Below are 27,475 nucleotides of genomic sequence, written 5' to 3' on the forward strand. Positions count from 1 at the left end.
AATTCATAGAGAGAGACCAGTTTATATATATTGCTTGACTCTAGTAAATCTACCGAGTACTCAAATGAACAAATATGATTTATTTTAATTAAATAAGTATTCTTTAATATTATTTCATTTTATTGGATAGAATTTTAACTCAATAAATAATCATAAATAAGGGCAATTTCTTATCACCACATGAATGCAGGCTTGATGATTTGCAATTCTCCATGCATGGCTATTCATTACATCCATATTCTGATTTGAGAGACTTAAGCAAACTGGGTTGACGATTTGCAATTCTCCATGCATGGCTATTCATTACAAACTCATTTGATAACATAAAAATAATAAGTTCGGTTGAAATCGTGATACATGAATGCAGGGTACGATAAGACTCTACTCATTGTTTCATTTGATTCGACCAAATATTAGAAATTCCGATCTAGAGAATATAAAAATCAAACTCCAGCACTTTAGACCTTACTATTATTCAGATTAGTTAGACCGATCATTTTAAAGCCCATAATAAACGAGTAGATCTCTCTTAAATACGTGGGACATTACTAGGGTCATGATTGTCTATACGATAGGACTGACAAACATGCCACACGCAATAGATAAGATATGGGCTAACCGACTCCATTAATGAGCCGTCTGACATATCTGCCGCAACACACTACTGTTGAGGGAACGTCAACAAAAATGTATCGAGATGAACCAATCACATTCAAAGACAGATTTTTCAACTTCACCAGTATACTACAAACACATATCCTTCTCTAAACCTCAATCTCCACGAATCAAATTTCAATCTTATTAATTTCTAATAATCCATTCAGTTTTATTAACTTTCTCGTGAAATCAAGCTTCTTGTCCCCGTGTATACATCTCTTTGAACCCATCGAATCTAAGATATCATAATCAAAAGCTGTAAGACAAGAAATTAATGCAATTTATAAATGAACAATGAAAAAGAATTTAGAACAAAATGAAAAATCAAAGTCTAAATTAGTTCCCATGTAGCATTACCATAAAGTGACAGATCTCTCAAGAGTTGAGACTTTATGCAATTCTCTAAAGCTCCACCTAAAACCTTGCTTGAATTGAAAGCCAAGCCAAAGCTTTTCACAAGTAAATGTAAGATAAAAGAGCATCAAATAATAGAGACACAGTTTGTGTAGCATTAGGTATGACACAGTTTGTGTAGCATTAGGTATGACACTGTTTACAATATAAAAATAAAAAGCAACAAGAGTTTAGAGATACACATGTATTAGCAATTTTTTACGATGCAACATCAAATACAAATATTACTAGATTCAACAATTGCCACATTTTCATCTGGGTTCCCAGTCTCAACAGGCACAACAGAAGCTGAAGTAGATAGACCTGGAATCGAAAATATAAATAAAATTATTATCTTTTCCTTAAATTATATGCATATATTAGAACATTTCAATTGCATATAAATTAAAAAGGGAGAGTTTAATTTAAATAATAATTTTAGATGAAGGGAAAAGATAATTTATACATACCTAATCATCTGATGAGTCGATGTCAGAACCGTTAATAACAATTTTAGGAATATGAGCAATCTTGGACCAATCTTCACCTTTTCCACGTTCACATCTTTCGCTCAATTCATCACAATCTTCAATCTCTAACTGCTGGAGAGACGCTATATTTGTATGCACACAGGTAATTCTTTGAGATATTCACAACTTTCTAGTTTTAAGAACTGGAGAGTGTTGGAGGATCCTTGAAGAAACCATTCTGGAAAATCCACCAATTTTGGTAACTTCTTAAGTATCAGCTTTTGAAGGTTGAATTGAGCAAAGTGTTTATGATCATCTTTTTCATTTTCCTCCAATGTCAAATTGAGGTTTTCACAATTGACAATAGCAAGAATCTCTAATGCTGTGAGGTACTTTATGCTTTGAGGCAAAGAGATTAAGCTTTCACAACCATAAATAACTAGGGTTCGAAGATGTTTGAGGCCTTGCATATCTTCAAACAAGTGTTCTAAGTTTTCACAGTTAGCAATGCCCAAAAATCTCAGAGATGTCAAGCACCCTATTCCATTCTTTGGCAAAAACTTCTGCTTTGTGGAAAACATTAGATATCTAAGGTTGATCAAGTACCTTATATCACTAGGTAACTCCTCAATACCTACACATAATTGTAAAGTTTGTAAATTGTATAACTTGCAAATGGAATTGGGAAGCTTTTTAATTCTAGAATTTCCATGTACATGGAGATATCTCAAATGCTTTAGAGCACCAATCCAATCTAGTGATATTTCTAATTTGGAATGAGCCAAATCCAACATTCGCAAATATTGAAATCTCAATAAATATGAATCCAAGTTTGATTGGCTGCTAGGACTCTTTTCATCTCTCTGGAATATGGCAGTTCGCACACGGTCTAAACCTTGTAAAAGGGTGGAAAGATCTTGGGGAAGTAAAGCGGAGTTGGGAAATAGCAAATGGTGGACACTGTGTGAGATGTGTGTGGTGCTTGAGGCTATTGCTAAAAATTCATTTTGTGTCAATGACAATGCAAGATCATGTACTAGATCATGCATTTTACATTTAATCAATATGTCCTCAACAATCTCAAAATCTTGAAAAAAAGATCTAGATCCCAACTCCTGAAAATAACGCAACCCAATATCTTCCGGTTCTTCATCTTGGTTGGCTGATTCAAGAAGTCCATGTGCCATCCAAAATTGAATTAATTCCCAGTTATGGAATTCATAGTCCTTTGGATAAAAAGAGCAATAAGCAAAGCACTTTTTCAAATGAGCAGGCAACTGCTCGTAACTTAATCTCAAAGCAGGTAAAATATCAGTTTCCTTCTGCTCTATCTTCCATAACTCGCTATCTCTTATAGACTTCCAATAACTTTCATCAGTATTCAGAAGAAGAAGTGATGCTAATGTCTTCACTGCTAATGGAACCCCTTTGCATTTTTTGACAATTTCAACCCCAATTTTTAACAAGTTTGGATATCTCTTCACTTGGGCTTCTTTAAATGCAAATTTAGTAAACAAAGCCACACACTCATCTTCAGGAAGACCCCATAACTCATATGCTTTTGGGATGGTGCCCATAATGGAGGCTACTTTATTACTACGTGTAGTTACTAAGATTTTGCTTCCATTGGCACCCATACACAAGAGCTCTTTCAATTGGTTCCATTTCATAGGGTCATCATTCCACACATCATCTAAGATGAGCAAATACTTCTTATCACCAATGATTTCTCTCAAAATTCTTTGTAACTGATCCATTTCCATTTTACTCAACTTCTCTAAATGTCTCATTCCGTCTTCTGTAGATTTAATAATTTTCTCTGTCAAAATCTTTATGTCAAATTCTTCTGATACACAAACCCATATCTGAAGTTGAAAACGATTTCTTACCCTTTCATCATTATAAACAAATTTAGCGAGTGAAGTTTTCCCCAACCCTCCAATTCCAACAATAGAAATGATAGAGATTTGCTCGCTATCACTAGAGTCTTGTAAAAGTCTAATGATATTTTCTTTATCATCATCTCTACCTATAACTTCAGATGCTTGTACAAATGAGTGAGTGAGTGCTCTTTCTCTAGGCATAACATGCCTACTTTCATATCGTTCTGTGAGATGAAATTTAGATTTCTGACTTGCAATCTATCTAATCTTTCTCTTATTTGCTTTACTTTTGCGCTCATTTTAAAACGAAATGCAATTGGATTAGAACATGAAAAAAAGTGACCCACCTGTAATCCAAAAATATACAGTGTAGCAGCAGTAAAATATTAGTAAAAAATATAGTCATGGCTCAATAATAATAATTTAAAATTTGGCCTACACTGTTAACTTCATGCTAAGTATAAAATAATAATTTATTTATTTTTTAGTAACAGATTTCAAGCATTAAAATTAGAATTTTATTAAACAAATAAATTTTTTGTTAAAATATATTATTATGTATAATTAAAAAGTACTTTTTTTTATAATAATTTTAAACTCCTATCAAACTGTTATTTTAATAGTATTAAGATAATAATTTCATAATACTGCTAAAATATCATTGTAAAAGTTGGCTAGAGAATGCGTCCAATCATAGTTTTAAAAACAAAATACCTTTTTTTTATATTATATACAGTTTTATTATTTTTTATAGTAATTATATTAACTTTATAAATTTTTAAATATAATCATTTTAATTTATTGGACTTTATGACACAATTTTTAAAAAGAAGTACTAAAAATTAAATAATACTTACTATTTTATTATTTATATTATTTTAAATCGTAAAATAATTAAACCAATCAAATAATCTAAAAAATATATCCTTTACTCTTTGCAATACATTTTAGAAATTTTTTTATTTTGTTCCTTTCTTCGTTTATAGAGTTGATGTATTTTCCTTTCTTAAGTTAATTCTTTATTCTCCAAAAAAAAAAGTAACTTTTAATAAATAAAATTTAATACGTAATCATTTTAAGAAAAATATTTGTTAAATGGTCAATAAATATTAATTTCGAGAGTGCATATTTTTTATGATAATAATAATATTAATAATGAAAAATAATAAGACAATCAAAATCATTTATTATTTAAAGAAAAATATCATAGCAAAATAAAAAAAAAAAGTGTATTGCTAAAACATATTAGCAATACTCTCAATCAAAATTATTTATTATTTTGACGTCTATCTTTATATTTTGTTATTGGATTTGTTTTTGTCTATCAATTTTTGAAGTTTGATCTTTATAAAAATGTTTTATTGTTTTGAAAGCGTTAAAGATTTTCAAATTGAAAAATTTAGGATGTGTTTGGTATTATTATAGGGTTTTTATTTTTTATTTTTTTAAAATTAAAAATAATTTTTTATGATCTGAGATCCAGAAAGATAGGGTTTTACAAGGGTTTTATGAACGTAGAAAAACTTAGCCCTAGAGGAGGGTATTTCCTCCCTTTTATACTCTTTCCTTTCCTCACGCGAGATGGCCATTCCGCTATAGGACCATCTACCCCTTGTTGCAGGTTCGTACGTATAGATGACCTCAGGACCATCTCTGTGTCAGGCAAGCATTTAATTCCCTTCGGCACGTGGGTGGACAGGGTTGCGAAATGACTGGACCTGCAATCATTTCTTCCCGTGCCCGGGTTTGAGGAAAAAGGACCGGAACTCAGGGAGGTCTGGCTTTAAGGCTGAACTGGGCTGGGCCGGCCTGATCAAGTGACTCAAATAGAAATCCAGTCTGAATGATGAACAGGTTGGGTCCGAATTATTCGAGGGCTTAGGAGTCTCCTGGTTGTGGGTTGCTACTATCGGCCCGACCTCATGATGGGATGGAGAAGCCCAGCGGTCATCAAATGCCCCTTTACCTTCTCATCAGTTATTGCCCGACTGGTGAGAGGGTAAATACCGAGAATCATTATGACCGCGTCGTCTAAATATAGCTTGCATCAGAACACTCTTTCACCTTATCGTCATATCGATTTCCAAATCTTCCTCGTCTTCTCCCAGTCTTTGCTTTTCTCGGTCATTCGTGCACGCTGCTATCTGCGTTCCCCTGTCTTTATTTCCACGGTACGTTTCTTCTTTTACCTGGGATAGTTCTAATCTCTCGGATGTAGGCAACCTAGAGTTTAGCATCACCCCGTTCAACATCTGAAACTTCATTCCTAGAAAATACCGGATGTTCCCCTTTTTAACGTTAGTGCCCTTTGCCGGAAGGGGAGAATCGTTCTCCTCGCCCTTCATCCTTCTGGTTTAATAGACTCTCAGAAGGATGTGAGCTTGATTTTTCCTTCCTTCGAGTATGCTTGTCTGAGCTGGGGGTTCACGCCCACGGCGTGTCTGTTCATCGCCTTCTTCAGGGGGGTCAAGATGGATCAAAGATCTCATTATTTTGTCCCTCCTGGAGTCCTATTTCAATCTCGCTTTGGTGATTTTCGCTGAGAAGTTATCTGACTTGCCCCGATTTTGGATTTTTTGCAGCTTCTGAAATGAAAATGGATCAGATTAAGCCCTCTAAGAATTTCGTGCTCTCCTGGTAAGACATGAATACCGCCTCGGGCGCCTCCTCAATGGTGCGATCGAGGGGGGAGACCTCCCAACACATGGCCGAAGTAAGATCGTCCAAGTCGTCTTTCCGGCCTCCTTCCCCTGCTCCTGCCCGAGCTCCGAAGCCGGGCCCTCGAAATGCTAAATCTTCAAGGTCGCCAAGCTGCAGCTCGTCGGGCTCGGTCACTCAAGTTGAGGTGAAGGTCTTTGCACGCGAGACTAAGATCGCGCCTGGAAGGAATGTTCAGGGGGCCCCAATTAAGGGTGTTCAGGTTGAAGAGGAGAGGGAGTTCGGTTCTGCATATGGCGGGAGTGTAGCGGAGGAGGTCGGAGGCAAGCGTCCTGCCCTTACCGAAGTGCCTGCCCCTGACTCAAATTCAGGGAATAACATGATTTCTGAAGTTTATTGTGGAATACAAGATGCGGCTCACATAGGTAATATGAAGCAGATCATGGTAGATTCGAGTCAGGATTTCCTTGCTAGAAATGGTGAAGATGATCAGTTTGCTATCGATTTTGATGTAGAGCGCTTGTGCTATGAGAAACAGAGATCTGCTACACTCAGTCAAGCTTCCATTGATGCTTTTCGATACGTGTTCCGTGATATTCAAAGTTTAGCTTATAAATATGCAAGTAGGGACAATGCATTGATGGCTATGTTTAAATCAGGAAGTTAGGGCGATTTGCTAAAATTAGTCCAACATAGTATGTGTGTAGGTTTGCAACATTCACTTGTTTCATTGCCCTTCAGAATGCTTTGCCGGCCTTTTTGTGCTGCTTTAGGTAAGTAAAAGGGTGACAATGCTATTGAATTTGCCAAGTGTCATATCCCATCTGTTGTCGTTGAAGGTTTTCTTTTATCCGGCTTGAATCTCCTTTTGAGGGTACTGGGAGGTCTGAACCAGACAGTGTTGGGTCTTCCACAATCAGCAATGTAGATAGCATGAATGCAGATTATGTAGATGATAGTGCCCCTAGGCACGTAAGTCCTTTAAGGACGGTTTTTCTTCTATCACGTGTAGGTGATGAGAATAAGCTGTAATATACTTTTCTTTTAATGAAAATTTATTTCTGTCTCTTACTTCATGTTCATACTTGAGTTACTTCCTGTCTTGTGTTTTATGCTTGAATTGTTTTTGCCTTTGTCTATTTTTTAATACTCCACCGAGCTATCTAAACTATTCCAAACACAATCTGGGCTGAAGACTTTGCCCAAGACTTGGCTTCCGGCTTGTAAATTTCTTCAATTTCACAGGGGCCTTCTCACCTGTAGGCCTTTTTCGAGCTGGATTTATCGTAAGGATAGGACTCTGAGCTGTGTTCCTTTACGGGTTTTGACCCCATTAAGTCCTCAGCCTGGGTTCAGTTTTTAACAATTGACCAGTCGTCCTCAATTTTCTTTTCATTATTTCATGCATATGATCTTTAGGCGTATAGCTTTTTGTATAATCAAAATAAAATGGATCATGTACCTTTTAAGGGGATAAACAGGGCTAGCCTTCTTAGTTTCAGCTCTGTTCTGGCAGGATTTGAGGCTGAGGCCTTATCTGCTCACGCCTTTGGACTTTTTCTTAGCTTATAGGAGGTGTGTTTTCTTCAGTTTTGATTTTTAAGCTTTCTGAGCTCGGCTTTCTTTAGCTTGGTTTTCTGAGTTCATGTTTTCAGGTCGGCACTTTTGGTTCCTTGTCGTCTTTCGTCTGATGATTCAGTTCTCGGACATGCCTCGGCTGGGTCCTTTGCCGCTTAGATCTTTCTTTAGGCTAGCTGAGCTGGTTTAGGGCCATCAATCAATCTTTGGGGTCGGTGTTCTTACTAGCCTGTAATCCGAGTTCAGATTTAGACTTTTTATATCTGCTTTAGTATCTTTTTGAGGTCGCCATGTCACTTTGCCTCCTTTGGCTGTGAGATCAGAGTCTCTTCCTTTTAGGTCCCGAGCTCCTTTGGGAGGTCGGAGTCTAGCTTTGCTCCGAGAGATCCTGGGGATCTCACCGGCCATTTTTGCTCCGGGAGATCTCGGGGATCTCACCGGCTGCTTTTGCTCCGAGAGACCTTTAAGGATCTCACCGGCCGTTTTTTGCTCTGGGAGTCCTTTAAGGATCTCACCGGCCGTTTTTGCTCCAGGAGACCTTTAAGGACCTCTCCGGCCGTTTTTGCTCCGGGAGTCCTTTAAGGATCTCTCCGGCCGTTTTTGCTCCGGGAGTCCTTTAAGGATCTCACCGGCCGTTTTTTGCTCCGGGAGTCCTTTAAGGATCTCACCGGCCGTTTTTGCTCCGGGAGTCCTTTAAGGATCTCACCGACCGTTTTTTGCTCCGGGAGTCCTTTAAGGATCTCACCGGCCGTTTTGTTCCAGGAGATCTTAGGGATCCTAGTCTTGTTACTCCTTGAGGTCTTTTGTGAAATTCGGGCTCTGTAGCCTTAGCATTGTTTCGTCATCTCAGCCCGTTTTGTAGTGACGGGGGCACTTTGGGAGCCCGGTCACCTGCCTTACTGAGATCTTCTGGGATCTGTTCTTTTCTTTTTTCAGAGAGAGTTAATACGTACAGTAATAGAGATAACATTGTTTTGCCAAAAAAAATGGTGTTATTCCATTCATTCATGTTTTTGGAGCACAATACTTTTCTTTACAAACATTTTAAGGGAAGTACCTCTTCAGGTGTTGGATATTCCAGGCGTGGGGTTCAGGGTTTCCCTCCATATCTTCAATTCGATATACCCCAGGCTTGACTACTTTTGCTATTCTAAACGGGCCCTCCCAGGTCGGTGCTAACTTGCCTACCGCCGCTCTTTTTCCTGTAGCTTCTAGGTTTCACAGGGCCAAGTCCCCTACCTTCAGGCTTCTTTCTCTGACCCTTTGATTGTAATAATGGGCAGCTCTTTGTTGATAAGCGGCAGTTCGGATTTGGGCTTCTTCCCTGACTTCCTCCAGGGCATCGAGATTACTTCTCAGCTTATCACTATTCACGTTCTCATCATGAAACTGGACCCGATGTGTAGGGACTTGTAACTCAATTGGGACTACGGCTTCAGTGCCAAATGCGAGTGCAAAAGGCGTTTCTTTAGTGGACAACCTGGGGCTAGTTCGGAGTGTCCACAAGATGCTATTGAGTTCTTTTGCCCAGTTTGCCTTTGCCCCATCCAGCCGTTTTTTCAATCCCTGGAGGATAGCTCTGTTGGTGACTTCTGTTTGACCGTTGGTTTGAGGATGGGCTACTAAGGAGAATTTGTGCCATATGTCCATGTTTGCCGTAAATGCTCTGAAGGCGCTGCAGTCAAATTGCCTGCCGTTGTCTGAGATGAGCACCCTCGGTATGCCAAACCTGCAGATGATGTTCTCCCATACAAAGTCTATCATCTTGCGGGCTGTGATTGTGGGGATTGCCTTCGCCTCTGGCCATTTTGAGAAGTACTCCACAGCCACCACCACAAACTTTTTCTGCCCCGTGGTTTTGGGAAAGGGTCTCAGGATGTCTATTCCCCATTGTGAGAACGGCCACAGGCTGGATATGCTGGACTGAGGAGTGGCTGGGACATTAATGGCGTTGGCGAACCTCTAGCATACATCGCATCTCTAGACGAACTCTTATGCCTCTTTTTTAACAATGGGCCAGTAGTATCCCTGCCTGAATATCTTATTCGAGAGCGTTTTCGCTCCTTCGTGAGCTCCGCACATTCCCCTGTATATCTCTTCCATCATCTTTATTCCTCCTCCGGGCTCACACAGCAAGGCCACGTGCTGGATTTCCCCCTTCTGTACAAAGTCCCCCTTACTACTTGATAGTTGACGGCGCGAGCTGCTATCTTTTTTGCTTCACCCTTGTCTTCAGGGAGCTTTCCTTTTTCCAGGTATTCCAGGTACGGGGTCATCCAGGTCTGATTTTGCTCCACCTGAAATACAGTGATTGTTTTATTAAAAGTAGGCGTGCTGACATACTGTATGTATACCTCATCAGGAAGTTGTTCTAGTTCTTCTTTGGTCAACCGACTGAGCAAGTCTGCTTCCTCATTCTCCTCCCGGGGTATTTTTTGGTATTTAACTGTGACTCCCCTACCCTTGAGCTCGGCTTCTATGGCTTTTGCCTTTGCCAGGTAATTTTGCATGGTTGGGTCTCTGGCCTGATATGCCCCAGTTATCTGATTAATCACCAGCTGGGAGTCACTATTAACTTCGAGGTCGGTCGCCCCTACTTCCATTGCTACCAACATTCCATTTATTAAGGCTTCATATTCTGCCACATTATTGGAGGCCCTGAATTCTAGGCGCAGGGCGTAGCAGACCTTAAACTCTCCAGGTCCTTTCAACATTATGCCGGCTCCACTGCCCCGGCGCCTGATGCCCCATCTACGTATAGTTTCCAGTAGAATTCCCGGGAGAACTGCCCCTCCGTCTCGTTCTCCTGCGCTTCAGAAGCTAGTTCGCCCTGTTCCTTTCATTCTTCATTAAATGAACATTCTGCTATGAAGTCAGCCAGGGCCTGAGATTTTATAGCTGTCCGAGGTTGATACTCCAGACAATAAGGACTAATTTCAACAGACCAAGCCAACATCCGACCTGAGGTTTCCGGTCTGTGCAGAATCTTCTTCAGAGGTTGATCTGTCATCACTACCCCCTGGAGGCTTTCCAGATAGACCCTGAACTTCCGAATCGCTAGCAGCAAAGCGTATGCAATCTTCTCGATGTTTAAATATCTGATCTCGGCATCTTTAAGTACCTTGCTGACATAGAAAATCGGCTTCTGCTCTCCTCCTTCTATCCTTACCAGTACAACGCTGATGGCCTGTTCCGAGGCTGATAGATAAATCAGGAGTTCTTCTCCTTCCAATGGGCTGCTGAGAATATGAGGCGAGCTAAGATAGCTTTTGAGCACTTTGAAGGCTTCTCGGCAATCTTCGGTCCATTCGAAGTTCGACACTTTTCTCAACTTCTTAAAAAACGGCAAGCATCTTTCGGCCGACCTCGACATGAAATGATTGAGCGCCACCACTCTCCCGATAAGTCTCTGGACATCTCTTACGCAAGTTGGCTCTGGCATGTTCAAGATAGCTTCAACTTTCTCGGGATTGGGCTCAATGCCTTTCCCACTTACCATGTACCCCAGGAATTTTCCTCCCCTGATGAAGAAAGCACATTTCGCTGGGTTCAGCCTCATTATGTACTGTTCGAGCACCTCAAATACCTCCTTCAGATCTACCATGTGCTGTTGGAATGTTGGGCCTTTGACCACCATATCATCCACATACACTTCTACGTTTCTGCCAATCTGATTTTTGAAAATCTTGTTCATCAGTCTTTGGTATGTTGCCCCGGCATTCTTCAGCCTGAAGGGCATGGCCTTATAGCAGTAGGTCCCATCTTCCGTTATGAACGAGGTTTTTTCTTCATCCGACCTGTCCATTGGAATTTGGTGATACCCAGACATAGCATCCAAAGACGACATATAATTAAAACCGACCGTGTTGTCGACCATTTTATTAATATCAAGGAGGAGATAACAATCTTTAGGACAGGCCTGATTCAGGTAAGTAAAATCTATGCACATCCTATATTTGCCATTGGCGTTTTTGACTAATACAGGATTTGCTAACCACTGCGGGTACATGACTTCCCTGATAAAGCCTGCCTCTTCTAACTTCCGTACTTCCTCCCTGGTGGCCTGTTGCTTCTCCCTTCCTACCACCCTTTTCTTCTGTTTCACTGGTCTAGCTTCAGGGAGGACGTTCAACTTGTGCGTCATCACCTCGGGGTCAATCCCGGGCATGTCAGAAGGCTTCCAGGCGAAGCTCGACGTGTGACCTCGGATCAAGGCCATGACTTCAGTTTTTTGTTCTTCAGTGAGGCCGGCGTTGAGACTGAAGACTTTATCTGTCTCTGCTTCTGATAAGGGAAAAGTCTCAAGCTCTCCGACCGGCTCTGTTCTAGCCTCCTTCTTCTCGTCCCTAACCTCCAGGACTTCTGAGTCTAGCCTTTCTGCTACCGAGCTCGGCTCTGATACCGTGGCCAGATACACTGCTCCGGCCTCCTCCTGACTTCCTCTGACTACACCCACTCCTGCCTCTGTTGGGAACTTCATAGCCAGATATCTGATGCTGGTTATGGCCTCAAAGTCAAACAGCGCAGGCCTCCCCAGAATTGCATTGTAGCTCAATGGGAGTTTGACTACTAAGAACACCGCATAGTGAGTGTGAGTCCTTGGTGCCTCTCCTAAAGTGAGAGCCAGCTTTACTTTACCCTCCACCAGCACCGGGATTCCTCTGATCCCTTTCACTGGGGCCTGGTCCCGGACTAATTGCTCCTCAGGAATTCTCATCTGCTGGAAGACCCGGTATGGCAGCAGATTCACCTTGCTCCCGTCATCCACCAAGATTTTCTTCACCCGGTAGTTGTGGATGACGGTTTCAATTACCAAAGCGTCATCGTGAGGCATCTGAACACCCTGAGCATCCTCCGGAGAGAAAGTGATGACCAATGGAGAGTGCTCGACGACTTGCATAACCTCGGCATTGTTGTTTTCCCCCTCACGACTCCTCTTCTTCCCCCTTCAGCTCATCCGACCTCTTGTGCCTCCAACAATCATGTTGATGGTCCCACTGGACCCATCATTCACCGGTCCGGCTCCCGCTTTCCTCGGTGCTTGGGCTGTCGGGTTAGGCTGAGGCCTCTGTCCCTCCGGCTTCTTTATGAAGTTTCTGAGATGTCCCCTTTTTATGAGCCTCTCAATCTCAGCAATCAGCTTGTAGCAGTTGTTGGTGTCATGGCCGTGTGTACGATGATACTGGCAATATTTTTCAGGATCTCGCTGGTTTGCTTCAGCTTTCATAGGTCTGGGCCATTGAAGGAACTCCTTGTCCTGTACTGCCATGAGCACCTCGGCTCTGGAGGCGTTGAGCGGGGTTAGGCTCTCTGGAATCCACGGAGGGAGCGATTTCTGCTCTGGGACCCTTGGAGGGTGGGGTCTTTGGTCTCTTCGCTCCCAGGGCTGTCTGTAAGTTTCAGGCCTTCTGCCTTGCTTCTTCTCCTGTCTCTCCGACCTCTTTTCTTTGCGGGCTTTTCCTCTATCTTCTGCCCCTTTAGCTAACCTGCTCGTCATTAAGGCATCATCTGCCTTATGTATTTCTTCGCCCTCTTCATGAGCTCTGCTAGTGAGGTCGGGAGTTTTCTGCTCAACAAGCCAAAGAACTCGGGCGAGGTCGTCCCTTTCTGCATGGCCTCTACCGCCCGACTCTCGTCTAGTTTGGGGATCTATAGGGCCTCTGTGTTGAAACGGGCCACGTACTCCCTCAACGATTCATCCTTCCTCTGCTTGACCGTCTCCAAGTCACTAGTCTTTCTCTCTGCTGGTACTCTGGCTATGAACCGGCTGATGAAGGCGTTAGCCAGATCCCCGAAACTCCTGATGCTCCCCGCCTCCAGGCTGTTAAACCACGCCCGCGCTGGTCCTGTCAGAGTTGTAGGGAATACCTTGCACATCAAGGCATCCGACAGAGTCTGCAACTCCATAAAAGTTTTGTAGTTGAGAACATGCTCCCTCGGGTTGCCAGCCCCGTCATATGCTGCCATAGGAGGCATCATAAACTTCTTGGGAACGATCTCCTGCTGCACCCACTTCGAGAAGGGTGAAGAGGTGGGCAAGAGAGTTTGATTCTGATCCTTCGTTCCCAACTCGGCTAAGAGCTGCTCTTTAATCTTTTGCAGCTTTTGGTCTACACTTTCCTCCTCCTGCTTGGGTTTCTTTTCCCGGCGGTGCTCCTCCTCCTCTGCTTCGCTTCTCGTCCACTTGGTTGTTCCGACAGAATAACTGTCGGCTTCGTCATTCTCAATCAACTCCCTCACCCTCCTTCCGTGCACTCTTGCTTCTAGCTCTACTTCTCCACCGGCTCTCCTGCTTCTCTCTCCTGTTTCTCGGCTAGATGTTTGAGGAGGGTTGAGGGTAGGTCGGTGAGGTTCATTGGTTCTGGGTTCTTCTACCACCAACAACACATTCACCGGGGTGTTAAGGCCCCTTTGTTGCATCATCTGCCCCAACCAGTGAGCGGTATTTTGTAGTTGGAGGGCCATGGTTTGAAGGTCTTGATTGGATAGAGCAGTTCCAGGCACGTTCTCTACCAAGCTTGGCGAGGGGTCGAAGGGAATCGATGTTTCGTTGTTTGGGGTATTAACGGTGTTGTTTTCATTGTGGTCAGCCATCGTGGATCTCAGTGGGTGTGTTTAGAGTGGAATTCTGGCGATGAAAAGATCTCCTTCGTATTTCCCACAGACGGTGCCAATTGATGATCTGAGATCCAGAAAGATAGGGTTTTACAAGGGTTTTGTGAACTTAGAAAAACTTAGCCCTAGAGGAGGGTATTTCCTCCCTTTTATACTCTTTCCTTTCCTCACGCGAGATGACCATTCCGCTATAGGACCACCTACCCCTTGTTGCAGGTTCGTACGTATAGATGACCTCAGGACCATCCCTGTATCAGGCAAGCATTTAATTCCCTTCGGCGCGTGGGTGGACAGGGCTGCGAAATGACTGGACCAGCAATCATTTCTTCCCGTGCCTGGATTTGAGGAAAAAGGACCGGAACCCAGGGAGGTCTGGCTTTAAGGCTGAACTGGGCTTGGTCGGCCTGATCAAGTGACTCAAATAGAAATCCAGTCTGAAGGATGAACGGGTTGGGCCCGGTGTAATACCCGGCTAGACTCCGGTATCGGAATTCCTACCGTCCGGTGGAATCTCGGATGTCGGAAACCTCTAGTAGGGTAGAAACATGTTTTCATAAAATGTTTTAGAGTATTTCATGGTTTTAAATATGAAAATTTAAAGAGTTTAACATGAAAAGTCTTTGGAGGAAAACCCAGGTTCGGCCGCCGAAAGTCAAGTTCGGCCGCCGAACATGCATGCGTTTTGGAGGCACGTTAGGCCCCCGAAAGCATGAGTGAGGGCAGTCCAGGTTCGGCCGCCGAAAGTCAAGTTCGGCCGCCGAACATTGCATGGATGCGGAGGCACTTTCGGCCCCCGAACGTGGCCTGGCCAGCCACCTATAAAAGGGGCACTTAGCCGAAATGGGCGAGCTTTCTCCCATTTTCGGCCACAGCGAGCTTCCGACCTTCCCTTTGCAAATCTAGTGTTCTTCCTCCAAATCTCTTCCATTTTTCTTGAGTTTTAAACTCACATTGCAAGTTTTGAACATTTAAACCAAGTTTTGGAGCTTTGGGAACTCAGGAGCTCATTTTCGTGGATCTCCAAGTTTAGGTCGTCTCCCTCTCGATCTTCAAGAGGTAAGGGCCGATCTTAAGCTCCTTATATGTTTTAAGTAAGTTTTAAGTGATTTTATGGGGTAGAATGGCATGTATAGGGTTGTATGAGTTTTTAAGCAAATGTTAGGTTTTATGTGATTTTTGAACAATGTGGCATGTTTAAGTATGCTTGAAGTGTTGTAGTTGGGGCATTTGATGTTTTGAGGCCCCTAGGAACTTGTATGCATGATTTGGTTGAGGTATATGCATGATTGGTGAGTTTGGAGGCGAAAATGCACAAAAGAGCCAAGTTTCTGCCCTTTGGCAGAAACCAGGTTCGGCAGCCGAAGGCACTTTCGGCCGCCGAACATGGCTGGGGAGGCAGGCCTTTCGGCTGCCGAAGTTGCCCCCGAAAAGAGACTTTCGTCTCTGTCTGGCACTTTCGGCCGCCGAAGGTGCCGCCGAACCTACCTGAGTTTCGTCTCTGTCCAGGACTTTCGGCCGCCGAAGGTGCCGCCGAAAGTGCCCTGTTCAGCCACTCCATGCATATCTCTACGTGATATTTTCAGGATGTTTTAGGGGGTTTTTGGGGAATATATTAGAGTTATGTTTTTGTATGTTTGGTCCCTCATTGGAGTCCACCTGTGTAGGTTCGGACCCGAGGAACCAAGGACCCCAGCAGTGAGCCAGCTGCTACAGAGTGTGTCAAAGTCAGCCAGAGGTGAGTGGAACTAAACTTAACCTTTTAATTTAAGAAATGAAATGCTTTTATCATGCTTCATGCATCATGATCATATTATAGGTTGGTTGCATTAGAATTCATGACTATGCCGCTTTGTATTGTTGTGATAGATGATAGTGGATGGACATTAGGATGATTCATTAGCCTTCTGTATACGAAGTCCTGTGGTGCCCATAATAGGGCCGGGCAATACGAAGTCCTGTGGTGCCCATAATAGGGCCGGGCAATAACTCCGAGTACGAAGTCCTGTGGTGCCCATAATAGGGCCGGGCAATACGAAGTCCTGTGGTGCCCATAATAGGGCCGGGCAATATGAAGTCCTGTGGTGCCCATAATAGGGCCGGGCATGGAGTTGAGGGATTTTTGAATCAGTCCATCCGTGGTGTGATTTGTTTGTGCAGTGACGCATTTCATGATAGCATGTTTTAAATATTCTTTTTATAGTTCTACTCACTGGGCATCTAGCTCACCCCTCTCCCCTAACCCCCAGGTTTGCAGGTACGGGATAGATAGAGAAGGCAAGAAGAGAAAAAGTCATATGTATGTAATAGTTAGTTTGTGGACATGACAATTGTATTATGATGAAATGTAAACATATTCAGGATGTTATGTAATGAGGTTATTGAGGATAGAGTTGTGCTTGACCATAATATATTGTTAATCCCTTTTGTATATACATGATCTTATGTTATGATGTTTATGTAAACTAACTCAACACAGGTTGTTTTGCCTTTAAGGCTTGATGAGATCCCACAGAGGGACTATGTTATGTATATGTTCAGAGTATGCACAGGTTGAGTTAGTTGATGACAGTATGTATGAAGAAAAGTTTTAATTTTTATGCATGTTGTTGATCATGTTTGGGATTATACAGGTTTACAGGTTATATGTCAGGCTTGCTACGGGTCCCGGCGGCCTTAAGTCGACCCGGATCCTAGCGCCGGTAGCGGTCCGGTTTTCCGGGGCGTTACAGAATGGTATCAGAGCCCTAGGTTCATATGGTCGGACCTAGAGTGTCGGGCTCATAAAGGTTATAGAAGGTCAAGCACAATAGGAAGGTCATGTCCACTAGGATAGGATGTTGAGTCCTGTCTTGTATGATGATGTGAAATGCCATGATTTTGTACATGTGCATTGATGATATGCTATGCTATGTGATGTATGTGATGAGGGTTCATGTGTGCCCACATGAACCATATGATGCTAATGTTTGCTTGTTATGAGCTGTTTTTCAGAGAATAAAATGAGAGGAACTCGTCGATCTGCACGATTGACTGGAGTGCCACCTGAGGATGAGGGCACGAGCGCCCGTCCTCCTACATTGCCTAGGGCAATGTCTTGTAGAGCCAACAGAGAGAGAGTGTCAAGGGACCCTAGAAGGTCTTTTGATGCTAGCAGGAGGGGGACAGATAGAGGAGGAAGTTCTTCAGATGTGAGGGAGGTTATGGAAGAGGATCAGAGGAGGGATGGGAACCTAGATGTGAGCATGCAGGAAGAAGGGACAGGGGAGTCACAGGGAGGCGTTCAGGCCTCGGGGTATGGTTTTCCACCCCATTATCCGCCCTTCCCACAGGGTTCAGGGTATCCGATGGGGGGCACATCGGATTACTCCAGCTTTAACCCCTACCCTACCTACATGCCTTATCCACCTTTCTATCCACCCTATACACAGTACCCAGCTTATCCACCCTCACCCTTCTATCCAAACCCGGCGAACCCCACCTCGGGGAATGCTGCACCTCCACCTCCACCACCTACAGAACCAGCAGCCCCAGTTACTCAACCTCCTAGACCTAGCTCAGTCGATGGGAGCAAGGTAAAGATGACAGACTACCTCAAGCTAGATGCTCCCAAATACAAGTCAGGGGATGACCCCTTTGAGTATCTGAGAGTGGTGAAGACAATAACTGATGAGCTAGGGGCAAGTGACAGCAGGGCCATTCAGATGGCAGGGTTCACTTTAAAGTGCAAGAAGGCACGGGAATGGTTCAAGTGTTATGTGGACCCGAGACTAGACGGTATGACATGGGAAGAATTCGCGAATGAGTTCGCTGGATGGGCTTTTCCAGACAGTTCTAGAGAACTGAAAATGATTGAGTTTGAGCAACTGAGGCAGTCAGAGCACATGAGTGTAGAGGAGTTCACAGATAAATTCTTGGAGCTATTGCCTTTTTCCGGGCAAGCTCTAGATTCAGATACGAAGAAAGCCAAGAAATATGTTATGAAGCTGCATTCCAGGTACTCCTCGTTGGTTCAGTCAGCTGAGAGAGAAAGTTTTCACACTGTGGTGGATATGGCTCGAAGAATGGAAGCAAGTGCTATAGTTGAGGGGTCAGTGAAGCAATCAGTGACCCAGTCTTCAGGGGTTAAGACCCCAAGCAGAGGAGGACCAGGTTTCTCTTCTCAGAGCTCAGGTAAGAAGAGGTGGGATAGCACCACCAAGAAGCCGAAGAAGAATAAGTTTTGGAATAAGTTGAAATCCGGTCTGGGATTTGGCGGTGGCTCGAGCTCAGGCTCAGATGGTACAGAATGCCAGAGATGTGGAAGACCGCACAAGGGAGTGTGTCGAGCTGGGACTAATGCATGTTTCAGATGTGGACAGGAGGGACACAAAGCTCGGGATTGTCCTAGAGCGCCTTTTATGGGCCAGCCCCAGCAGACAGCTTCTGGTAGTATGGCACAGCCAGCAGTTCCCGCCACAACTCAGGGCAGTGGCAGAGGTAGAGGGAGAGGGGCAGCCTCTTCTTCTGATTCCCGAGGTGAAGGTCCATCAGCTCCAGCCAGGATCTTCACCATGACTCAGCAGGAGGCTAACACATCCAACACCGTGGTGTCAGGTAATCTCGTCATTGGGTGTTCTGATGTGTATGCATTAATGGACCCGGGTGCATCTCATTCATTTATTGCTCCGAGAGCCGTTGAGAGGTTAGGTCTGATAGTCTCTGGGTTAGAGTGTCCCCTATGGGTCAGTGGACCCAAGTGTGACCCGTCAGTGGCAGTGTCAGTCTGCCAGTACAGTCCAGTTTTTATTGAGGGAAGATGCCTCTCCGCCGACCTTGTGGTTCTAGATTTGACAGACTTTGACGTCATTCTAGGGATGGATTGGCTATCTACCCATGGTGCTACCTTGGACTGCAGGGACAAGGTAGTCAGGTTCAGAGATCAGAACGGGTCAGAGGTCGTCTTCAGAGGAGACAAAAGGGGCACACCTAGAGGTCTGATATCAGCTCTTCAGGCTCGTAGGTTGCTTAGGAAGGGATGTCAGGGGTACTTAGCTCATGTGAGAGAGCTAGACAGTCAGGTCAAGGAGCCGGCCTCGGTGCCAGTTGTCAGAGAGTTTCAGGATGTCTTTCCTGATGAGCTTCCAGGTTTACCACCTGCTAGGGAGATAGAGTTTGAGATAGAGTTGGTGCCTGGAACTAGACCGATCTCTATCCCTCCCTACAGGATGGCTCCAGCCGAGTTAAAGGAGTTGAAAGAGCAATTGCAAGAGCTGGTAGAAAAGGGTTTCATCCGACAGAGTACCTCACCTTGGGGTGCTCCGGTCTTGTTTGTGAGGAAGAAGGATGGATCCCTTAGACTTTGTATCGACTACAGGCAGTTGAACAAAGTCACTACCAAGAATAGGTACCCTCTGCCAAGGATCGATGATCTATTCGACCAGCTAGCAGGAGCGGGTTGTTTCTCCAAAATAGATCTAAGATCGGGGTACCATCAGCTAAGGATAAGGGATGAGGATGTGCCAAAGACGGCTTTCAGGACCAGATATGGGCATTTTGAGTTCCTTGTAATGCCGTTCGGGTTAACTAACGCCCCTGCAGCATTCATGGACCTCATGAACCGAGTGTTTAGCCAGTACCTGGATCACTTCGTTATTGTCTTCATAGATGATATCTTAGTGTATTCCAGGAATGCAGAGGAGCATGCCCATCATCTGAGGTTGGTCTTGCAGACTTTGAGGGAACATGGCTTGTATGCCAAGTTCTCTAAATGTGAGTTCTGGCTGAGGAGCATTTCGTTCTTGGGGCATGTAGTGTCAGAGAATGGTATTGAGGTAGATCCCAAGAAGACAGAAACTGTGGCTAACTGGCCTAGACCCACTTCAGTGACAGAGATTAGAAGTTTCTTGGGTTTGGCAGGTTACTACAGGAGGTTCGTTCAGGACTTCTCAAAGATAGCAGCTCCTCTGACCAGACTAACCAGGAAGAATCAGAAGTTTCTATGGACCGACCAGTGCGAGGAGAGTTTCGAAGAGCTTAAGAAGAGGTTGACTTCAGCACCAGTTTTAGCTCTGCCATCTAGTGATGAGGACTTTACGGTCTTTTGTGATGCGTCCCGTGTGGGACTGGGTTGTGTACTAATGCAGAAGGAGAGGGTGATCGCTTATGCTTCTAGGCAGCTAAAGAAGCATGAGTTGAATTACCCCACACATGACCTTGAGATGGCAGCAGTAATCTTTGCACTCAAGATGTGGAGGCACTACCTCTATGGGGTAAAATGTGAGATCTTCACAGATCATAAAAGCCTGCAGTACATCCTGAGTCAAAGAGATTTGAATTTGAGACAGAGGAGATGGGTAGAGTTGCTGAGTGACTATGATTGCAAGATTCAGTATCATCCGGGTAAGGCGAATGTCGTGGCAGACGCCCTAAGCCGGAAGTCACTAGGCAGTCTATCCCACATATCGGCAGAGAGGAGGCCAGTGGTGAAGGAGTTCTACAAGCTTATTGAGGAAGGTCTACAGTTGGAGTTGTCTGGTACAGGTGCCTTAGTGGCCCAGATGAGAGTAGCACCCGTGTTTCTGGAGCAGGTGGCTCAGAAACAGCATGAGGACCCGGAGTTAGTGAAGATTGCCAGGACTGTTCAGTCAGGCAATGATAGTGAGTTCAGATTCGACAGCAAGGGGATCCTCCGCTTTGGGAGCAGACTATGTGTACCAGATGACATTGGGCTAAAAGGAGACATTTTGAGAGAGGCTCATAATGCAAGATACAGCATTCACCCCGGAGCCACCAAGATGTATCAAGATCTGAAGAAAGTTTATTGGTGGCCAACTATGAAGAGAGAAGTGGCACAGTTTGTGTCGGCCTGCGAAGTATGTCAGAGGGTGAAGCTGGAACATCAGAAGCCGGCTGGAATGCTTAACCCGCTACCTATTCCAGAATGGAAATGGGAAAATATAGCTATGGACTTCGTAGTGGGGTTACCGGCGACGTCCAACAGATTGGACTCCATATGGGTGATTGTGGACAGACTCACCAAATCTGCTCACTTCATCCCTGTCAGGAGTGGTTATTCTGTGGACAAGTTGGCGCAGGTATATGTGGACGAGATAGTCAGACTGCATGGGGTTCCTGTTTCTATAGTGTCAGATAGAGGGCCCCAGTTCACCTCCAGGTTTTGGCGGAGTCTGCAGAATGCCAAGGGTACTAGGTTGGATTTCAGTACTGCCTTCCACCCCCAGACTGATGGACAGTCAGAAAGGACCATCCAGACTATCGAGGATATGCTCAGAATGTGTGTGCTAGACTTTGGCGGTTCTTGGAGGCAGCATCTACCTTTGGTGGAGTTTGCCTACAACAACAGCCATCATGCTAGCATCGGGATGGCTCCATATGAAGCTTTGTACGGAAGGAAGTGCAGATCACCTGTTTGCTGGGAGGAAGTTGGAGAAAAGGCCTTGGCAGGGCCTGAGTTAGTAGAGATCACCAGCAGGGTGGTACCCATAATCAGAGAAAGAATCAAGACTGCTGCAAGCAGACAGAAGAGCTATGCAGACGTCCGCAGAAGACAGTTAGAGTTTCAAGAGGGGGATCTGGTATTGCTCAAGGTGTCTCCAATGAAGGGAGTGGTTCGCTTCGGGAAGAAAGGTAAACTAGCCCCACGATACATCGGACCCTTTGAAATCTTGCAAAAGATTGGGAATGTGTCGTACAAGCTGGATTTACCTGCTTCGATGGAAAGAATCCATCCGGTTTTCCATGTTTCAATGTTGAGGAAGTTTGTGTCAGATCCGAGCAAGGTTCTTAGTGAGCCTGATGTGGAGGTCCAAGAGGATCTCACCTATGTTGAACAGCCAGTGCGGATCATAGACACCCAGATCAGAAAGTTAAGAAACAAGGAAATCCCGATGGTGAAAGTCCTGTGGAACCACCACAACTTGGAAGAATGCACTTGGGAGACACGGGAGTCTATGCTCCAGCAGTACCCTCATCTCTTTTAAGGTTAGATCCCTATGTGTTTATGTGCCTTGTATGTGTGTTATGTTCTTTGCCATGCTATGTGTGCTAGTGAGGAACATTCGGGGACGAATGTTCTTAAGGGGGGGAGAATGTAATACCCGGCTAGACTCCAGTATCGGAATTCCTACCGTCCGGTGGAATCTCGGATGTCGGAAACCTCTAGTAGGGTAGAAACATGTTTTCATAAAATGTTTTAGAGTATTTCATGGTTTTAAATATGAAAATTTAAAGATTTTAACATGAAAAGTCTTTGGAGGAAAACCCAGGTTCGGCCGCCGAAAGTCAAGTTCGGCCGCCGAACATGCATGCGTTTTGGAGGCACGTTAGGCCCCCGAAAGCATGAGTGAGGGCAGTCCAGGTTCGGCCGCCGAAAGTCAAGTTCGGCCGCCGAACATTGCATGGATGCGGAGGCACTTTCGGCCCCCGAACGTGGCCTGGCCAGCCACCTATAAAAGGGGCACTTAGCCGAAATGGGCGAGCTTTCTCCCATTTTCGGCCACAGCGAGCTTCCGACCTTCCCTTTGCAAATCTAGTGTTCTTCCTCCAAATCTCTTCCATTTTTCTTGAGTTTTAAACTCACATTGCAAGTTTTGAACATTTAAACCAAGTTTTGGAGCTTTGGGAACTCAGGAGCTCATTTTCGTGGATCTCCAAGTTTAGGTCGTCTCCCTCTCGATCTTCAAGAGGTAAGGGCCGATCTTAAGCTCCTTATATGTTTTAAGTAAGTTTTAAGTGATTTTATGGGGTAGAATGGCATGTATAGGGTTGTATGAGTTTTTAAGCAAATGTTAGGTTTTATGTGATTTTTGAACAATGTGGCATGTTTAAGTATGCTTGAAGTGTTGTAGTTGGGGCATTTGATGTTTTGAGGCCCCTAGGAACTTGTATGCATGATTTGGTTGAGGTATATGCATGATTGGTGAGTTTGGAGGCGAAAATGCACAAAAGAGCCAAGTTTCTGCCCTTTGGCAGAAACCAGGTTCGGCAGCCGAAGGCACTTTCGGCCGCCGAACATGGCTGGGGAGGCAGGCCTTTCGGCTGCCGAAGTTGCCCCCGAAAAGAGACTTTCGTCTCTGTCTGGCACTTTCGGCCGCCGAAGGTGCCGCTGAAAGTGCCCTGTTCAGCCACTCCATGCATATCTCTACGTGATATTTTCAGGATGTTTTAGGGGGTTTTTGGGGAATATATTAGAGTTATGTTTTTGTATGTTTGGTCCCTCATTGGAGTCCACCTGTGTAGGTTCGGACCCGAGGAACCAAGGACCCCAGCAGTGAGCCAGCTGCTACAGAGTGTGTCAGAGTCAGCCAGAGGTGAGTGGAACTAAACTTAACCTTTTAATTTAAGAAATGAAATGCTTTTATCATGCTTCATGCATCATGATCATATTATAGGTTGGTTGCATTAGAATTCACGACTATGCCGCATTGTATTGTTGTGATAGATGATAGTGGATGGACATTAGGATGATTCATTAGCCTTCTGTATACGAAGTCCTGTGGTGCCCATAATAGGGCCGGGCAATACGAAGTCCTGTGGTGCCCATAATAGGGCCGGGCAATAACTCCGAGTACGAAGTCCTGTGGTGCCCATAATAGGGCCGGGCAATACGAAGTCCTGTGGTGCCCATAATAGGGCCGGGCATGGAGTTGAAGGATTTTTGAATCAGTCCATCCGTGGTGTGATTTGTTTGTGCAGTGACGCATTTCATGATAGCATGTTTTAAATATTCTTTTTATAGTTCTACTCACTGGGCATCTAGCTCACCCCTCTCCCCTAACCCCCAGGTTTGCAGGTACGGGATAGATAGAGAAGGCAAGAAGAGAAAAAGTCATATGTATGTAATAGTTAGTTTGTGGACATGACAATTGTATTATGATGAAATGTAAACATATTCAGGATGTTATGTAATGAGGTTATTGAGGATAGAGTTGTGCTTGACCATAATATATTGTTAATCCCTTTTGTATATACATGATCTTATGTTATGATGTTTATGTAAACTAACTCAACACAGGTTGTTTTGCCTTTAAGGCTTGATGAGATCCCACAGAGGGACTATGTTATGTATATGTTCAGAGTATGTACAGGTTGAGTTAGTTGATGACAGTATGTATGAAGAAAAGTTTTAATTTTTATGCATATTGTTGATCATGTTTGGGATTATACAGGTTTACAGGTTATATGTCAGGCTTGCTACGGGTCCCGGCGGTCTTAAGTCGACCCGGATCCTAGCGCCGGTAGCGGTCCGGTTTTCCGAGGCGTTACACCCGGATTATTCGAGGGCTTAGGAGCCTCCTGATTGTGAGCTGCTACTATCGGCCCGGCCTCATGATGGGATGGAGAAGCCCAGTGGTCATAAGTTTTTTTTTTTTGTTATTTATTTTTTAAAAATGATTTTTTTAATAATTTATATAAAATTAAACAATAAAATATTTTTTAAAAATATGATATTTAAAAATAAAATAAATATATAAGTAATTTTATAAATAGTTATACATAAAAATAAATAATAAATTATATTATATAGTATATGATATTGTAATAAAAAATTATTATTTGATCTCTGTAATATAAAAAAAATTTATTAGATAGTATTTCGATTTTGAAAAATATATTAAAATATTTTTGAGATTTTAATAAGTCTATTAATTAATTTTTTCATTAATTTTAGTCAATAAATACTATAAAAGTAAAAATTACTATTTACTATATCAAAACACACTAATCCATCTATTTATTTTAAAAAATTTATATCAAAATGTATTTGAAATTTTAAAAAATCTACTAATTAATCCCTCCATCGATTTTAACTGTTAAATGTTATAAAAAAATATTTCAAATATCCTTAATATGAAAGAACTAATTAGTAGATATTTTTATAAAATTAAAAACTAACTAATAAATTCTCTTATTATAATGACTAAATAGTAGAATATTTAATAATTAAAATTAATGAAACAACTAATTAATATATTTTTAATACCTTAAAGACGCTTAATGTACTTTTCAAAACAAAAAGATTATCTAATGAGTTTTCTCATATCATATAAACTAAATAGTAAATTTTCCTTTCACAAAATTATAAATATTTTTAATATGGAGAGATTAATTAGTATGTATTTTTACAAAATTAAAGTACTAACTAATGAGTTTTTTATATCACAGGAATTAAATAGTTATATATTTAATAATTAAAACTAATCAAAGAACTAATTAGTAGATTTTTTAAAATATAAAAGATTTTTTTTTAAATTAAAAAATTAATTAATGAATTTTTTTATATTATAAAAATTAAATAATAAATTTTTTATAATAATATAAAAATATATTTTAAAAATTAATTTCAATTTGTAATACATAATAAGTTTATGTATGTATAATATAATTCAAATATCAAAGATAAAATAAAAATAATTATAATTCTGATCTTGTTGTATTTTTTAAATTGAATTAAATTGATTTATATTGTTGAATTATATTAATATGATAATATTTTTATTTAAAAATGTACTTCAATTAATTTTTAAAAAAATAGAGAATTATATTTCAATTCTAATTAACACGATCACATGAAATTTCAAAATAAAACTAAATCGGGCGCCTCGTACCTTTTTGCAGGTGGTTCCATACAATTGAAGCATTCGTCTTCTCTGATCTTCACATTCAAATTCATCAAGCACATCCTCAGCATCATAAAGAGCATCCTTAAGCTTAGCCAACCACAACCGCAGTTGATGGTCATTCACTTGCTTCTCCTCAGCATCCATTAGCACAGCTTTCACAGTCAACAAGATATCTTCAAGCTTTTTGAGTTCTGCTTTCAAGCCCCATGCAAAACATATCTCTTGGTAGCTATGGGATGCTATCTTCTCCAACACTTTCTCAGCAATATTAAAAGCGAATGACTCTATTGCCATTTTTGTGGATTTTGATTTTTATTTGAGTATGAATTGAGATAACAAAATTTGAATCAAAATTCCATGTATTTTATAGCTTAGAAAACTCATTTGGCAAGTATCGAGTTTTCAAGGTTGTGAATTAAAGCATAAATTCTATTCTTTCTCCTGTTGAACTTAAAGATTATACCAAGGCTTTGGAGTGTAAAATTCTATATTCTCCCATTTTCTTACTCATTCTTGGTGTAGGCAAAAGTTACAAGCAACATGATGACCTTTGGGCCCATTTGGTTTTGAAAATAGAAATGCAATATTGTATGAAAATTATTTTCTCTAAAAACATTTTTGTGTATTTATTTTTTCAAAAGAACAAGTCATTTCTTATATTTTAAAAATCCTATTAACCATTATATATTCTATATATAAATTTATTAACATCAACTTTTTTTTAATATTTTCACCTAACAATGAAAAATACATTATTTTTTAGAAAACATTTTACATACAATTATTTTGTTTTAGTTTTTTAAAGGATAAATTATAAATTAGTCATAAGATCAAATTGGCCACTTGATTCTTGATTGCAAGGTAATTAATTGTTAGTTTGGATAATTTTAAGTCCGTAATTGCTTGAATTATTCAAACATAAGAACACTTGGTGTAACAATTAAGAAATTGTAAGATCTAGCAACATCTCATGCGTTTGAGTAGTTAGGATTGGATCTCTCTCTTTCTTCATGCAATTAACAATGTGTTTGAGTAGTTAGGTGGACTAAAATGAGAGACCAAACATACTCTAACATGACTCTAAACAACTCCCCAAAAACCCCCTAAAACATCATGAAACATGCATGCAAAACAGGCAAAGGAAGGCTGGGCAGGGGACTTTCGGGGGTAGGTTCGGCGGCCGAAACTCCCCTCCAGAGCCGAAAGTCCAAACTTTCAGGGGCGAGCTTAGGCGGCCAAAACTGCCTCCACAGGCAGGTTCGGCGGCCGAACATGGCTTCAGCAGCCGAACATGGGTTCTCCAGAATGGCAGAACCCGATTCGCCTCTCTAATCTAGCCTCCCAAAACCCTCCAAACTCATACTCAATACTCAAAAGCATGCATAAACACATCATCAAGCATATAGGGGAATAAAACTAGCCTATACCCCAACAAACATCACATTTCTCATAAAGGGTACACAAACCCTAACATTTTACAACTAACCTAAACATGCATCAACACCCTTAACCCCTTCTTGAAACTTGCTTAAAACATCATAAAAGGCGTGGATCTACACTTACCTCTTGAAGATCAAGGGTAGGCGTGACCCAAACTTGG

At 42.4% G+C, this 27,475-nt stretch overlaps 1 protein-coding gene across 1 annotated transcript; it reads right to left on the reverse strand.

The window, feature by feature from the left end:
- Positions 1 to 1,197: 1,197 nt before the first annotated feature.
- LOC110627939 (putative disease resistance protein RGA1) lies at positions 1,198 to 26,201 on the reverse strand. The gene is made up of 3 exons (XM_021774352.2): positions 25,861 to 26,201; positions 1,521 to 3,750; positions 1,198 to 1,374 (listed from the first exon to the last, which is right to left on the reverse strand). Exon 2 carries the CDS (start codon positions 3,602 to 3,604, stop codon positions 1,664 to 1,666), a length of 1,941 nt encoding a protein of 646 aa, XP_021630044.1. The 5' UTR covers positions 3,605 to 3,750; positions 25,861 to 26,201; the 3' UTR covers positions 1,198 to 1,374; positions 1,521 to 1,663.
- Positions 26,202 to 27,475: the final 1,274 nt, after the last annotated feature.

The sequence above is a fragment of the Manihot esculenta genome, chromosome 12 (assembly GCF_001659605.2).
Source record: "Manihot esculenta cultivar AM560-2 chromosome 12, M.esculenta_v8, whole genome shotgun sequence".
NCBI lineage: Eukaryota > Viridiplantae > Streptophyta > Magnoliopsida > Malpighiales > Euphorbiaceae > Manihot > Manihot esculenta.

Coding starts and splice junctions, on each gene's coding strand:
- LOC110627939 (XM_021774352.2), bottom strand. CDS start 3,604: ATGCCTAGAGAAAGAGCACTCACTCACTCATTTGTACAAGCATCTGAA.